General features: G+C 33.5%; 1 protein-coding gene across 1 annotated transcript; it reads right to left on the bottom strand.

Annotated features, from left to right (window-relative positions):
* Nucleotides 1–8,836: 8,836 nt before the first annotated feature.
* On the bottom strand, nt 8,837–9,737 carry LOC122591386. The gene is made up of 2 exons (XM_043763658.1): nt 8,970–9,737; nt 8,837–8,851 (listed from the first exon to the last, which is right to left on the bottom strand). Exons 1-2 carry the CDS (start codon nt 9,735–9,737, stop codon nt 8,837–8,839), a joined length of 783 nt encoding a protein of 260 aa, XP_043619593.1.
* Nucleotides 9,738–12,988: the final 3,251 nt, after the last annotated feature.

Below are 12,988 nucleotides of genomic sequence, written 5' to 3' on the forward strand. Positions count from 1 at the left end.
TTACAATATATTGTTTAAGAACTCAAGAGGCAAAAAAGTATGCAAAATTCCAATAATTAACCCGTAATAAAAAGATCGGACGGGATATAATTTGGCAAATTTTACGGTCTGTTACATGGACGAATAGTAACTCGCCACGCAGGCGAGTACTGATCATCCGTTCATTCCCCTTAATATTACATGGATAAATGATAGCGGAAAACTAACTTTAGTATTTTACAATTTTTATGAAACAAACAAAAAACAAACAAGACAATAAAATAAAATGATAGATAAAAGAATCCACTATCAAGATTCGTAAAGGATAAGCCACCGGAATCAAGGATAAAGGAAACACTCTAACACACCACTATGTTTGATAAAGGTTTAGCCACCACAAACATAGATAAAGGAATCAAATATTTAAGATCTCACCACTATATTTAATAAAGGACGAACCACTACAAATATAGATAAATGGATCATTTCAAACCACCAAGATCAAAGATACATAAAGGTAAATGAAGATTTTTGGATAAGAAATAGAGGTTGCTCTATTAATTTCATTTAATCAATCAAGTATGTTTTACAATGATAAAATGAGCCCCTATTTATAGCCACATATGCTATGTCTAGGAATTAACGAAATATAACAATAAAATAAATAAAATGTTGTCATGGGCTAAGGACAACCACTAATTGTTTAACCAATGGACAGACAAAATTTCTAGAAAGATTCCATCTGCAAAGGACCCACAAAACCGTTAGAAATAACGTTGTCACACGTTCCTTCCATATAACTGTCAACATCTGTCATTCCTTCTTTATTGGGCCCACAAACAAGCGACTTAACAAACTTTATTTGTTGGAAACTGGCAACTTAAATTTGGAACACCTAACTGGAGACTTGACTGGAGTGGTGTCAGTCAGTTCAGTGAACCTGGCCATTTCCGCATCAATTACTTTATGGTAAAACTACTTAGATAGTCGTATTTGGATGTGTATGTCCAATTATAGACACCTACAAAAAAAAATACCCATTTAGCCACAAGTTCCTTATCAACTAACATTGATTGTAAGAAATAATATTAACCAATCAAAACATGACAAGGCTTCTTTGGTGGGTTTCACATGTTGTAAAAATAAACATACTCCATTGGTGTTTGTATAATTGTGTAACCTACCTCCATAGGGATAATATTGGCTTAATATTAATGATAAAAGTGTCCCAGAGATGATGGGCTTTGTTGCAAGTATGATTGGCTTGTATGCGTGATGTGAACTTTGATCAGGCAAAGAAAGGTTATAAGTTAGGATGTGCAAAGGGGGGTCGGGAATAAGGGTTCGGTGCTTTATCGAGAGACGATAGTGTAAAGTAGCATGTTGCTTCTCCTTCTTCACATTTCGATTACTTTATACGTACTCATGGTCATTATTGTTGTCCTTGTATTAATCTTTGATCTCTAGTTCAGCATGTATATATATATACACCTCTAGTTCTTTTGTTTAGTTTTTAGTCCAATCCTTTTATGGTTTTGTGGACATGATTAATCCCACACTAGGTATTTTTGATGTTGAGAGAATAATCTTCTTTCTCAACATTTAAGAGGATCAAGGAAGTTAAAGGGTTGAATTGTATATCTTCTGAAAATGAGAGATCTAATGTGAAGAAGAGTTACACTATATTCTTGAGTTTTTTTTTAAGGATAGGAAAGGAGAAGATTGGATAAGGAAAGAAAAGAAAAAAAATTATATGTTAAAAATGCATTCTTGAGTTACATGGAAAACTAATGAAAAGAAAATACAAAGTTATTTGTGTTCTTGAGTTAAAAAAAAAAGAAAAGAAAGAGAAAAAATTATAACTTTACAATTATATTATCTTCTTGATAAAGTTTTCATTAGTTAATAAGGGTATAATAGTAATTAGACATATAACATAAAAACTTTCCATCAAATTCCTCCCAAAAATGGGAGGAAAGTTTTTACATTAAAAATGACTTAGTTTTCTTTTCTTCTCCGTTCCTTTCTTCTAATAAAGAAACTCAAGAATGTAAAATAGAAAAAATTTCTTATCTTTTCTTATTCTTTCATTAAAAAAAAAACTTGAGAATGGAGTGTTACTTTATACTTTGGGGCTGAAGTGGTAAAGATAAGAGAGTTGAGGTGCAGATTACTTTTATTGGAAAGTCAAGATATATAAAGCTGCTTATGGATCGATGAGGAATAGATAGACTCATAGACATACATATTTCTTCTGCCTCTTTTCTATTGTCTCAATATTTTTTCACTTATTCAATATGTAAATAGTGATGATAATCTTTTTCTTGAAATAGAACGATTATCACTGAGATGTTAGATTTAATCCAGATTGGCTGTGATTAAGATTCTTTGTTGGTTGATTAACAATCTGCTTGAGATCAGATTGTTTATTGATTTGTTTGTTGATTGATTGAGATTCAATTAATAGAAGAAAAAAATTTCGATCTAAACTTTATCATTTGCCAGTCTTTTTATAACATTTTAATTTGCCTCAACCATGTTTTAATAGTTTTAAAAGTAAAAGTTATATAATATTTGTTCATCATTTCATTGATGTGAATATGGTCTTTGTCGATTTACGCCAAATCTAAAACTTGAGGTTACCAAGTTTCAAATAAAGAACATAATTAGCAAGGCCAAACAATAAATAAACCCTTGGATTAGATAGAAGTACTACTGGTAGTCTTACTCAATAATACATTACGTTGATGATAAAAAGGATAAATACCAACATGAGTTGGGGTTTACGAGCTGCTCCATTAAATTAAAAATGTCTATGGTCAAGACATGTGGATGCCATCTTATAAATGAGTACGTCATCTTACTATCTTAGATCGAGATGGTGCATCATCCATACACACACGGAGTCAAGTTCGTGTTTTGATCGGTTAATATTATTTCTTATTAAAAAAATTAGATAGTGGGTTATCTCCAATGCTAATGACGTTTTTAGGCGCTCTTGAGCTCTGTTACATTATATCCTTACAAATTCTTAAAATCCTTACACATTTTTAAAATACTTTATTTTTAGCTACAACTATACAAACATACTTACATATACTAACATCTGTATACAAACAAAAATATAGTATTGGAGATAGACTAAGGGCATGTCCTTAGGTAAGGACATATATAAAAAAATCCTTAATTTTGGGAAAACTTCAATGACAAAGGATATCCATGGGTAACTAAGAGCACTTAAGGACACCCAAAAAACACCCCATTGAAGATAGTCTAAGGAATCTATGTCCAAATGTGTAATATTTTTTCTAGGTGTCTAAAACTAGACATATACACTCAAATATAACTATCTAGGTTATTTTCCCTTATTTTATAAAGGTTTTATTGTAATATTATTTATGCTCATATATGAATAGTTCTCACATAAACCTTACTTTATGAATAAGAAAAACATAAAATTTACAAAACCAAAAATCATTATATATATCACTCTCTCATCAGAATTATAATTCATTAAGACAACGAATTCACATTTCACAACCATCATAATTATATTTCACTAACCAATAATACTATGATAATAAACTTAAACCCCAAAAAGTTCATCAAATTTTGATTTTGATCATGACAAACCTAATTATAATTCATTAAACTGGCGACCTCACAGGAGTTTCTTGACGACCAGATAAACAGTACTGCATGATACAATCTTCATTTACAGCCAAAAATTGAGACCGAAATGTGCTTTCCAAAACCATCCGAAAACACGTTACGTTGACAGAGATATTAACCACATATGCAGAAGTTCCAAGGCTAATTCATATGCTTACAGTCTCTTTAAAAAAAGAAAAAATTGTTTTGCAAATTTATATTTTCGAACACAGAACAATATAAATATAACTCACCTCCCAGGTATATACCAATTAAATCAACTTTCTTTCATTCCCGTTTTGTCTTAGCCATTTATAAACCAAATCCCCAATAATAGAACCCATAGAATTGAAAAATAGAACAAATAATAAAAGCACAAGACGAACAAAATTTTGATGAACCTAGTAATCAATAGTCAATACAATGGTAGAGTCACATATGACATACCACAAACCCACCAAGCTGAAACCAACGTACTCAAGACATTGGTTGAAACTGAAGAAATAATCCCTGTCTGAACCCTACACAAACTTATGCCTCTACACTACTCAACCAGGAGTACCGTATAATGCAGAGCAAAATTTCATGGGACTCAAGTTGTTAAAAAAGAGTTTCTTTTTGAAGGATAAATCTACCCCGTATTTTCTTTGCCAACAAATAGGAACCATACACAAACATAATTAATTATAATAACAAACCATGAACTATCTTTAAGTTAAAGTATCAAAAAAGGTGAAATGTATAATAACGATGAAAAAGGCGACTTGATTCAGGATAAATGTAGCTTCAAACACACTCTCATACTCGAACCCATTTCCATCACATGTTAAGGTTTGTAATGTGTGATTAAGACTCGAATCAGAAAATGAATCTGAATATTGAAGATGATTAATCCAACATAGTTGCATTCAACGTAAAAGTCAATTTAAGTTGAAAATGATTTCTACACAATTAAGACCGCAAAAATTAAGTTACTTCACCAAGATACGTCTACTCTCATCTTTAAATGATTAACTAATAGTACAATAAGAAATTCATCAATGCCTCAATTGCGGCTTTTTCAAACCATTTACTAAACTACACTGACTTGGGTTAGTTTTAATCTCTAAATGGGTCAAACCGCCAAGGTGGCCTAGTGGTTAGGCATAATGTTGATGTGCTCACAAGATATTCGAGATTCAAACCTTCGAAATTATACATCTTGGAGGTTTAATGAAAACCTCCTTCTTTCCCAACACCCAGTTGAAAGTCACAATCAGAATCTTTTTTTTTTTTTGAAAAGTAAAGGTCGTATATATATCACACTAGACCACAATTATGGTCTAGTACACAAGTACAAGGATTAATTTACATGAAAATTACACCACTCCTCCCAACTAATGCTACCTTGTTTCATTCTACATTTGTAAAAAAGAAATCCTATACACTTGATTTCCTGAAACACCTTAGTAAAATTAATCGTTACTTGTTTGAATGCCTTTTCATTCCTTGCTTTCCATATGCTCCAACAAGCAATGAATATAATACCTTTAAATATTTTGCTTTTCCTCTTGCTGAACCCGACTTTAGTAAACAGCTCCACAAGATCTTATAAAATTGCAAGGAGAAGAAGATCTGGTGATTTTTCATTCTCGATATGAAAGAATTACAAAGACTAAATAGAGGGATCACACCAATACATCCCATACATAGCTCCTATTAATAAGGAGAAGATAGCCACTAATTAAATAGAATATTGATCCAAGATAATAACTAAAAATAGATATCCTATATTCCCCCTCAAGATGAAGCATGTAAATTTGCAATGCCAATCTTGCCAAGAAGAAATTGAAGTTGGTTTGCTGCAAGACCCTTTGTGAGTAAGTCGGCCAGTTGCAGTTTGCTAGCGACTGCCATTGGAATGACCTCCTTGGATTCAACTCTTTCACGTACAAAGTAACAATCCATCTCGACATGCTTAGTTCTTTCGTGGAATACCGGGTTATTTGCTATATGACGGGCTGCCTGATTATCACAGAAGAGAGGTGTAGGTGACGAGATGTGAAGTTGAAGTTCACTAAGCAACCAACGAACCCAGATGACTTCACTAACCGTGGAAGCCATAGCTCTGTATTCTGCTTCGGCTGATGAACGTGAGACCAGTGATTGCTTCTTTGTCTTCCAAGAAATGGGACTACCACCTAGTAGTAGAACATAGCCGGTACGTGAGCGTCGAGTATATGGGCAACCCAACCAATCCGAATCACAGTAAGCTGTTAAAGTGGTATCGCCTGCACGAGAGAGTAAAATACCTTGTCCTGGTGTAGCTTTCAAGTATCTAAGAACTCGATGTGCCGCCTCCAAATGACTACTTCTTGGATCAGCCACAAACTGGCTCAAGATGTTGACTGAGTACGCAATATCCGGTCGTGTGGCTTGAAGATATAATAGTCGACCCACTAAGCGTCGATATTGATTTGCATCAACACTTGGTTCTTTCTCTCCCTTGTCTAATTTCAGGCCTTGTTCAATGGGAAATGCACTCGGCTTGCAACCCAATTTCCCACTATCCTTTAGAATATCCAAGGTATACTTTCGTTGGCTTAGAACCAAACCATCATTTGTTCTGGTCACTTCGATCCCGAGGAAGTATTTAAGTGTCCCAAGGTCTTTAATACTAAATTCCTTGTCGAGCTTTTCTTTGACTTCTTGTATCTTGTCGAGGCAATTGCCTGTAATAACGACATCGTCCACATAAATTAGAACCACCAAAGTGATACTATTAATCTCATAAAGGAATAAAGAGTGATCTGCTTTGGATTGTCGGAAATTCAAACTCTGGAGAAAAGTAGTGAACTTGTGGTACCAATTTCGTGAAGCTTGCTTCAACCCGTATAAAGATTTTCTTAAACGATAAACTCGATTTTTGTTGGTGTTAGAGAAGCCCTGAGGAATTTTCATATAGACTTCCTCGTCGAGATCTCCATGCAAGAAGGCGTTATTAACATCGAGTTGGTGAATGATCCAGTCTCGTTTGACGGCAACTGCTAGTAGAGTTCGCACGGTTACTAGCTTGGCTACGGGTGCAAATGTATCATGATAATCAACGCCTTCCATTTGAGTGAACCCTTTTGCAACTAGACGCGCCTTGTACCTTTCAACTTCACCATTCGGTTTGAACTTGACCTTATAAATCCATTTGGAGTCTATTGCTCTCTTTCCTTCAGGTAGATTTTCCAAAGTCCAAGTTCCATTTTTCTCTAGGGCTTTAATCTCCTTTTGCATCGCCTCACGCCAATGAACATCCTGTGAGGCTTGTTTGAACGATTTTGGCTCATCATTATTAGTGATAGCAGTTAAGAAAGCCTTATGATTAGTTGAAAATTTTTCATAAGAAACAAAGCTAGAGATTGGATAGCAAACCGTGGAGGCAACTTGACTTGATGTTGGTGCGGGGTGGTTGACCGAAGGTGGGACTTGTACCACAAAATCCTTGAATCTCGATGGTTGAGTCTTATTTCGAGCTGGTCTTTCTTCTATCTGGGGTTCTGTAGCTTCATGGAACTCATTTGTTTCAGCCCCATCATCTTTGAACTGAGTTTCATAATTTATCAAATCCAACTCAATGCAATCTGGGCTTTCATGTCCGCCGATTGAGTCACTACTGGGCTCAGCATCATTATAATCCATTTGTGGATTTCGCGATTCAGTATGAGTCAAAAATGGTTCACAGTGACAGTCGTGACATATTCCTGGTTCTTCTGTTATACTTTCATTATTTCCTTGAAGATTCTTAAAAGGAAAATTATCTTCATGAAAGTTGACGTCTCTACTAACAATCAATTTCCTGGTTTGTAAGTCAAAAATTTTATAACCTTTGGTTCTAGGTGGATAACCAAGAAAAACCCCCGGTTTCCCCCTTTCTTCGAACTTGTCTCCTTTTGTGTCGGTATTTTTAAAATAAACAAGACAACCAAAGACTCTTAGAGAATCATATTCAGGTTTTTATTCCAAATTAACTCAAAAGGAGTTTTGTTTTTAATGATCTTGGATGGAAGACGGTTAATAACATAAGCCGCGGTCAAAATACATTCCCCCCAAAATTTTTTAGGAAGATTCGCTTCGAACCTTAATGCACGAGCCGTCTCAAGAAGGTGTCTGTGTTTTCTTTCTACGACACCATTTTGTTGAGGGGTATGAGGACACGAGGTTTCAAGTAAAATTCCCTTTCGATTATAAAAATCTAACATATTGTTGGAGGTAAACTCTCCACCATTGTCACTTCTAACCCTTTTTATTTGTTTCTCAAATTGCACCTCAATCATTTTATGAAAATCCTTAAGACATTGGCTAGCCTGGCTTTTATATTTGAGAAGAAATACCCATACCGCCCTACTAAAATCATCTACTATTGTAAGGAAATAATTGGCACCCGTATATGATGGGATTCGATAACCTCCCCAAATATCACAATGAATTAAATCGAAAGTAGCACTAGTTTTAATAAAACTGGAAGGAAAAGGTAATCTAGTATGTTTTGCTCTAGCACAAGAATCACAGGAATTACCCAAATCAACAATACTACTTTTGAGAAAATCCATCTTATTCAGCTTTCCTTTTGAAGCATGCCCAAGTCTTTTGTGCCACGTTTCAACTGTAGTAGTCATCGCCTTTCTTTCTTGAATCATCTTCATTCGGTACAGTCCCCTTCGGCATTTACCCGCACCAATCAAGTTCCTCCTTTGTAAGCCCTGCATGATACAAAAATCAGGAAAGAATGATATGGAACATTGAAGATCGCGAGTGAGGCGACTGACAGAAAGAAGATTGAATTTGAAATCTGGAACATAAAGAACCCCATTGACTTTTGCTCCTCTTGGAAGAACATAGTCTCCTTTTCCTTTAACCGGAATGGAGGCTCCATTTGGAATGACAACAGGAGGCTCAAATGGAGTGTCCCTTTTGTTCAAAAGAATGTTAGATAAGTAAGTAATGTATTCGGTGCAACCCGAATCAACAATCCACTCACCATTTTCGTCTTCTTTATGAGCCATATTTGCAACGGGTTTTGTATCTCCACTTTTACCTGTTTCAACAAAATGTTTCAGTAGGAGTTGGTAGTCTTCACTTGTTAAGCCAGGAATAGGGCTCGATTCACTGTCCACAAACGCAGCTTTGGGCTTCACCTTGTCCTTTTTCTTCCCAGGCCACCATTCAGGATACCCGATTATCTCGAAGCAACCTTCACGTTTATGACCTTCCTTTTTACATTGAGTGCATCGCTCAATTCCATCCTTTGTAGTCCTCGAGCCTTCCTTTTCTTTGTTTCGTCCAGCTAAGAAATCTCGTTTCTGTCCAACTTTGAATGCAGCGGGCTCTGGTTGTATCCTTCCTTCACTCGAAATACTTCTCTGCCTCTCGTCTTCCGCCACTAAGTGATACGCAGTGCCTAGTGAGGGAACTGGTTTGGTTGCCAGAATTTGAGTCTTAATAACAATGAATTCTGAATCTAACCCCATTAAAAATTCATAAAGACATTCCTTCTCTTGATGTTCATTGATCTTCTTGCCCACATCACATTCACACTTGTCACAAGAACAACGTGGAAAAGGATGTATGGATTGAGCTTCATCCCATATGGACCGTAGTTGGGTGAAATATGTTGACACGGAAGCGCCGTTTTGTCGAGTAGAAGCAATTTTCTGTTTCAATTCATACGCCCGAGGAGCGCTCTCTTTACCGAAACGTTCATTCAGGTCTGCCCAAATCTCTGATGCTGTTCCTGCATACTTGACACTGTTGCGTATATTTTTCTCCATGGCTGTTGTCAACCATCCCTTTATCATAGCATCAACACGCATCCACAGCATGTAGTTTTTCTCAGTTTTCTCAGGTTTCTTGATCGTCCCATCGACAAATTCCATTTTGTTTTTTGCAAATAAGAAGTTTGTCATCTCTTGGTTCCAATCGGCAAAGTTGTTGTCTGTGAGGACTTCATTTACGTGAAGTTGTTTGGGGTAGTCGGAAGGATGAAGGTAGTAGGGTGACTCATATGTGATTCCACTGCTAGAACCACCGCTAGGACCTTCACCGTTTTTGTTTTTGGTTTGATCGTCGTCTCCTGCCATTGGTTTAAACTATGGTTGTTTTTGGCTCTGATGCCATATAAAATTGCAAGGAGAAGAAGATCTGGTGATTTTTCATTCTCGATATGAAAGAATTACAAAGACTAAATAGAGGGATCACACCAATACATCCCATACATAGCTCCTATTAATAAGGAGAAGATAGCCACTAATTAAATAGAATATTGATCCAAGATAATAACTAAAAATAGATATCCTATAGATCTATCTTTAATTGATGACACAACAAATGGACTTACCTTGCACCAACTTGCAATTCTTCCTCACACTTCAATCGCTATTTGACAGTGACATAGAAGATGTTCTATTGTCTCCTCATAAGCCTCGCATAACCCACAATTTAACATCCCAAAACAGCAATTACGACTTTGTAGTGCTTTATATGTAGGTATATGATCCATAGATGCTTGCCACATGAAAATATTGCATTTTTTTGGTATTCCTTTAGCCCATTTGAAAAGAAATCTTCCGCTCTTGTCCATGGAGCTTCGTATAAAGCCTTTAACACTTTTGACGGAAAACTATTCTTACACATACAACTTTATTTTTATACATACAACCTCACAATCAGAATCTATTATAAAAAAAATAACACTTTATTTTTAAAATGATGAAAATATAACACCTTTTAAATTATTTTCACTTAAAATTGTTTATCATCTTTATATATTGTTTATGATTCCTGAAAGTTGAGTGAAAGAACGTAATCAAGGTATTGATAAGACAAATTATGATTTTAATGTTGAATGTAAGTGTTATATATTAAGGATATTAGGAACGCCACTTTCATCCAAAACTTTTAATCGGTTTGTTTTCTGCATGAGGAAAATCATCATATCCAGCAGAACATATAATTCGGCCAAAACTTTCCTTATAGTTGGTTGTTTAGAAACTACATGCATTATGGCTTATAAGGATTTATGCTTAATCATGAGTAAATTAATAAAAACCTTGTAATTATATGAGTAATATATCTTGGTGCCCTAATAATGAGCAAATTTACTGATTTAAAAAATTTAAAAGTTGTATACATGTTGTTTAATATCTAAAAACGAAAACTATTTACATGTTTATCTACCAAAATCATATTTAGACTACGTGGTTTAGATGGGTTTCTTTGGAAGAATGTCTTCCCAAAAAGCAATATTTTAACATTGATTGCGCAATTTGCTGAGTTCGCATTGATGTCTTGCAAAAATGTAATTAGGCTTTTGTCAGCCATAGTTGTTTCATTGGTTTCAATGATAATGCGCATTATGATTCAGGGCTCTGTATGTTACGGTTTATATAAAGAGTTTCGTATGTTCTAATTAGAACTAGGACTATTTAAAACCAGCTAAATTAATACATAAAAAAAGGATAAATACCGATTCTGATTACAATGAGTAGAATTAATAATTACAAAAACGGTTTTTATAGTTAGATTACAATAAGGTCAAAGTAAAATACACGAAAAAAGGATATAAACAAAGTTTGATTACAATTAGTAATAACAACGATTTCTTACCTTCTTGTTTTGTTATAGATGATCACAATCCTAGACATAAGAAAGAAGATTTGTTTTCATTATTATTTTTTTTTTACGATTTGTGAGCGAGCCCTACTTTTTTTGTTTTATTTGTAATAGCCCATAAGGGATAATGGGAATGGGTGGACATATGGACTCCAGTATTTATCCAATGATACTACGTTGTACAAAGAAAAAGCTACGTGTGTGTCATTTTTGCTGTTAAAAAAAAAAAAAACGTGTGTCTTTTTTTTTGGATATATTTCCTTTTTAGTAACTAATAAAATTTTATGTGGTGTGGATTTTTTTTTTTGATTTATTTACTTTTTGATTATTTTAATAAAAATCTATGTTGTATTAATCCATAAGCTACGTTTGTTGTGTTTTTTTTTGCATTATTTAAATTTTGATTATTTATTAATTAAATAAAAGTATATTAAAAGTTAAATGACAATATAATCGAGAGGAAATTTGATAATATTGAGTGATATAACCTTTTTGTGTTGTTGTAGATGAACAAAATCCTGGAAATAAGGAAGAAGATTTGTTTTTATTATTTATTTTTTTTGACGATTTGTGAGTGAGTCCTATTTTTTTGTTTTTATTCGTAATAGCCTGGAAGGGATAATGGGAATGGGTGGACATAATCACATATGGACTCAAGTGTTTGTCTTTATTATTATTATTATTATTATTATTATTATTATTATAAAATCATCACTTTCATTAGAAATTAATAGGATTTACAAGAAATTAGTGGGAACCCGATATACTATCTCGGCTCCCACTCCTCTAGTTATAACAAAACTAGTCGTATTAAATATATGAGCAGCTGCACGTACTCCAATGTCCAATTTACATTGTTATTATTATTATTATTATTATTATTAGTGATTAACAAAAATCTATGTGGTGTGGGTTTTCTTTAAAATTATTTAATTTTTGATTATTTATTTTTATAATTAAAAAATGTTATGTTAAAAATTAAATGATAACATAAATGAGAGCCAATTTGAAAAAATCAAGCGATGTGATTAGCTGATAAGTCATTAGTTCAATTTTCCGTGTCAAGTACACAACTTATTATGACATTTTCAAGATAAAATTAATTACTAAGTATGTAAATTTAAATATAAAACAATAAAGGCAAAATCAAATTAAAAAAATATGTTGAAAGTATTTTAATTTTTTAAATGAGGAAAATTTTTTTTTTTCTCAAATTGATAGCTACATTTAATAGTTATGAATTAAGTATTTAGTGAGATCAAATGTTTAACTTATTGATGGAAATTAAAAGAATGTAAATTGGTGAAACTTTTTCTGCAAAATTATAATATAAATAATAATATATTTTTAAACCTGTGTTCAGTGCTGGACACGAGGCGTATAACATTATCAATATTAGATATTTATATATTTTACGTGCAAAAGTTTCTAACTTGAAGGTTGATAGTTTTTTTTTTTTTAAAAAACAACTTTTCTATTCAAAACGAAAAATGTAGATGAAAAATATGTAACATAAGTGAGAAGAAAAGGAAAAAATGTAAGCAAAATGAGAACAAAGTAATGTAATACAAGAACATTAAAAGGTATCCCCATTCATCTTTCGCAATAGTTCATGTTATAGGATAGTTGTTGTAGTGTTTTTCGTGCTTTCATCTTTGTCGCATATCAACACCTAGGTGAAGCGAACCTTTATTTTAATAGTCTAGATAATAATGGGAAT

This window comes from Erigeron canadensis, chromosome 3, assembly GCF_010389155.1.
Source record: "Erigeron canadensis isolate Cc75 chromosome 3, C_canadensis_v1, whole genome shotgun sequence".
Classification (NCBI taxonomy): Eukaryota; Viridiplantae; Streptophyta; class Magnoliopsida; order Asterales; family Asteraceae; genus Erigeron; species Erigeron canadensis.

Coding starts and splice junctions, on each gene's coding strand:
- LOC122591386 (XM_043763658.1), bottom strand. CDS start 9,737: ATGGCAGGAGACGACGATCAAACCAAAAACAAAAACGGTGAAGGTCCT.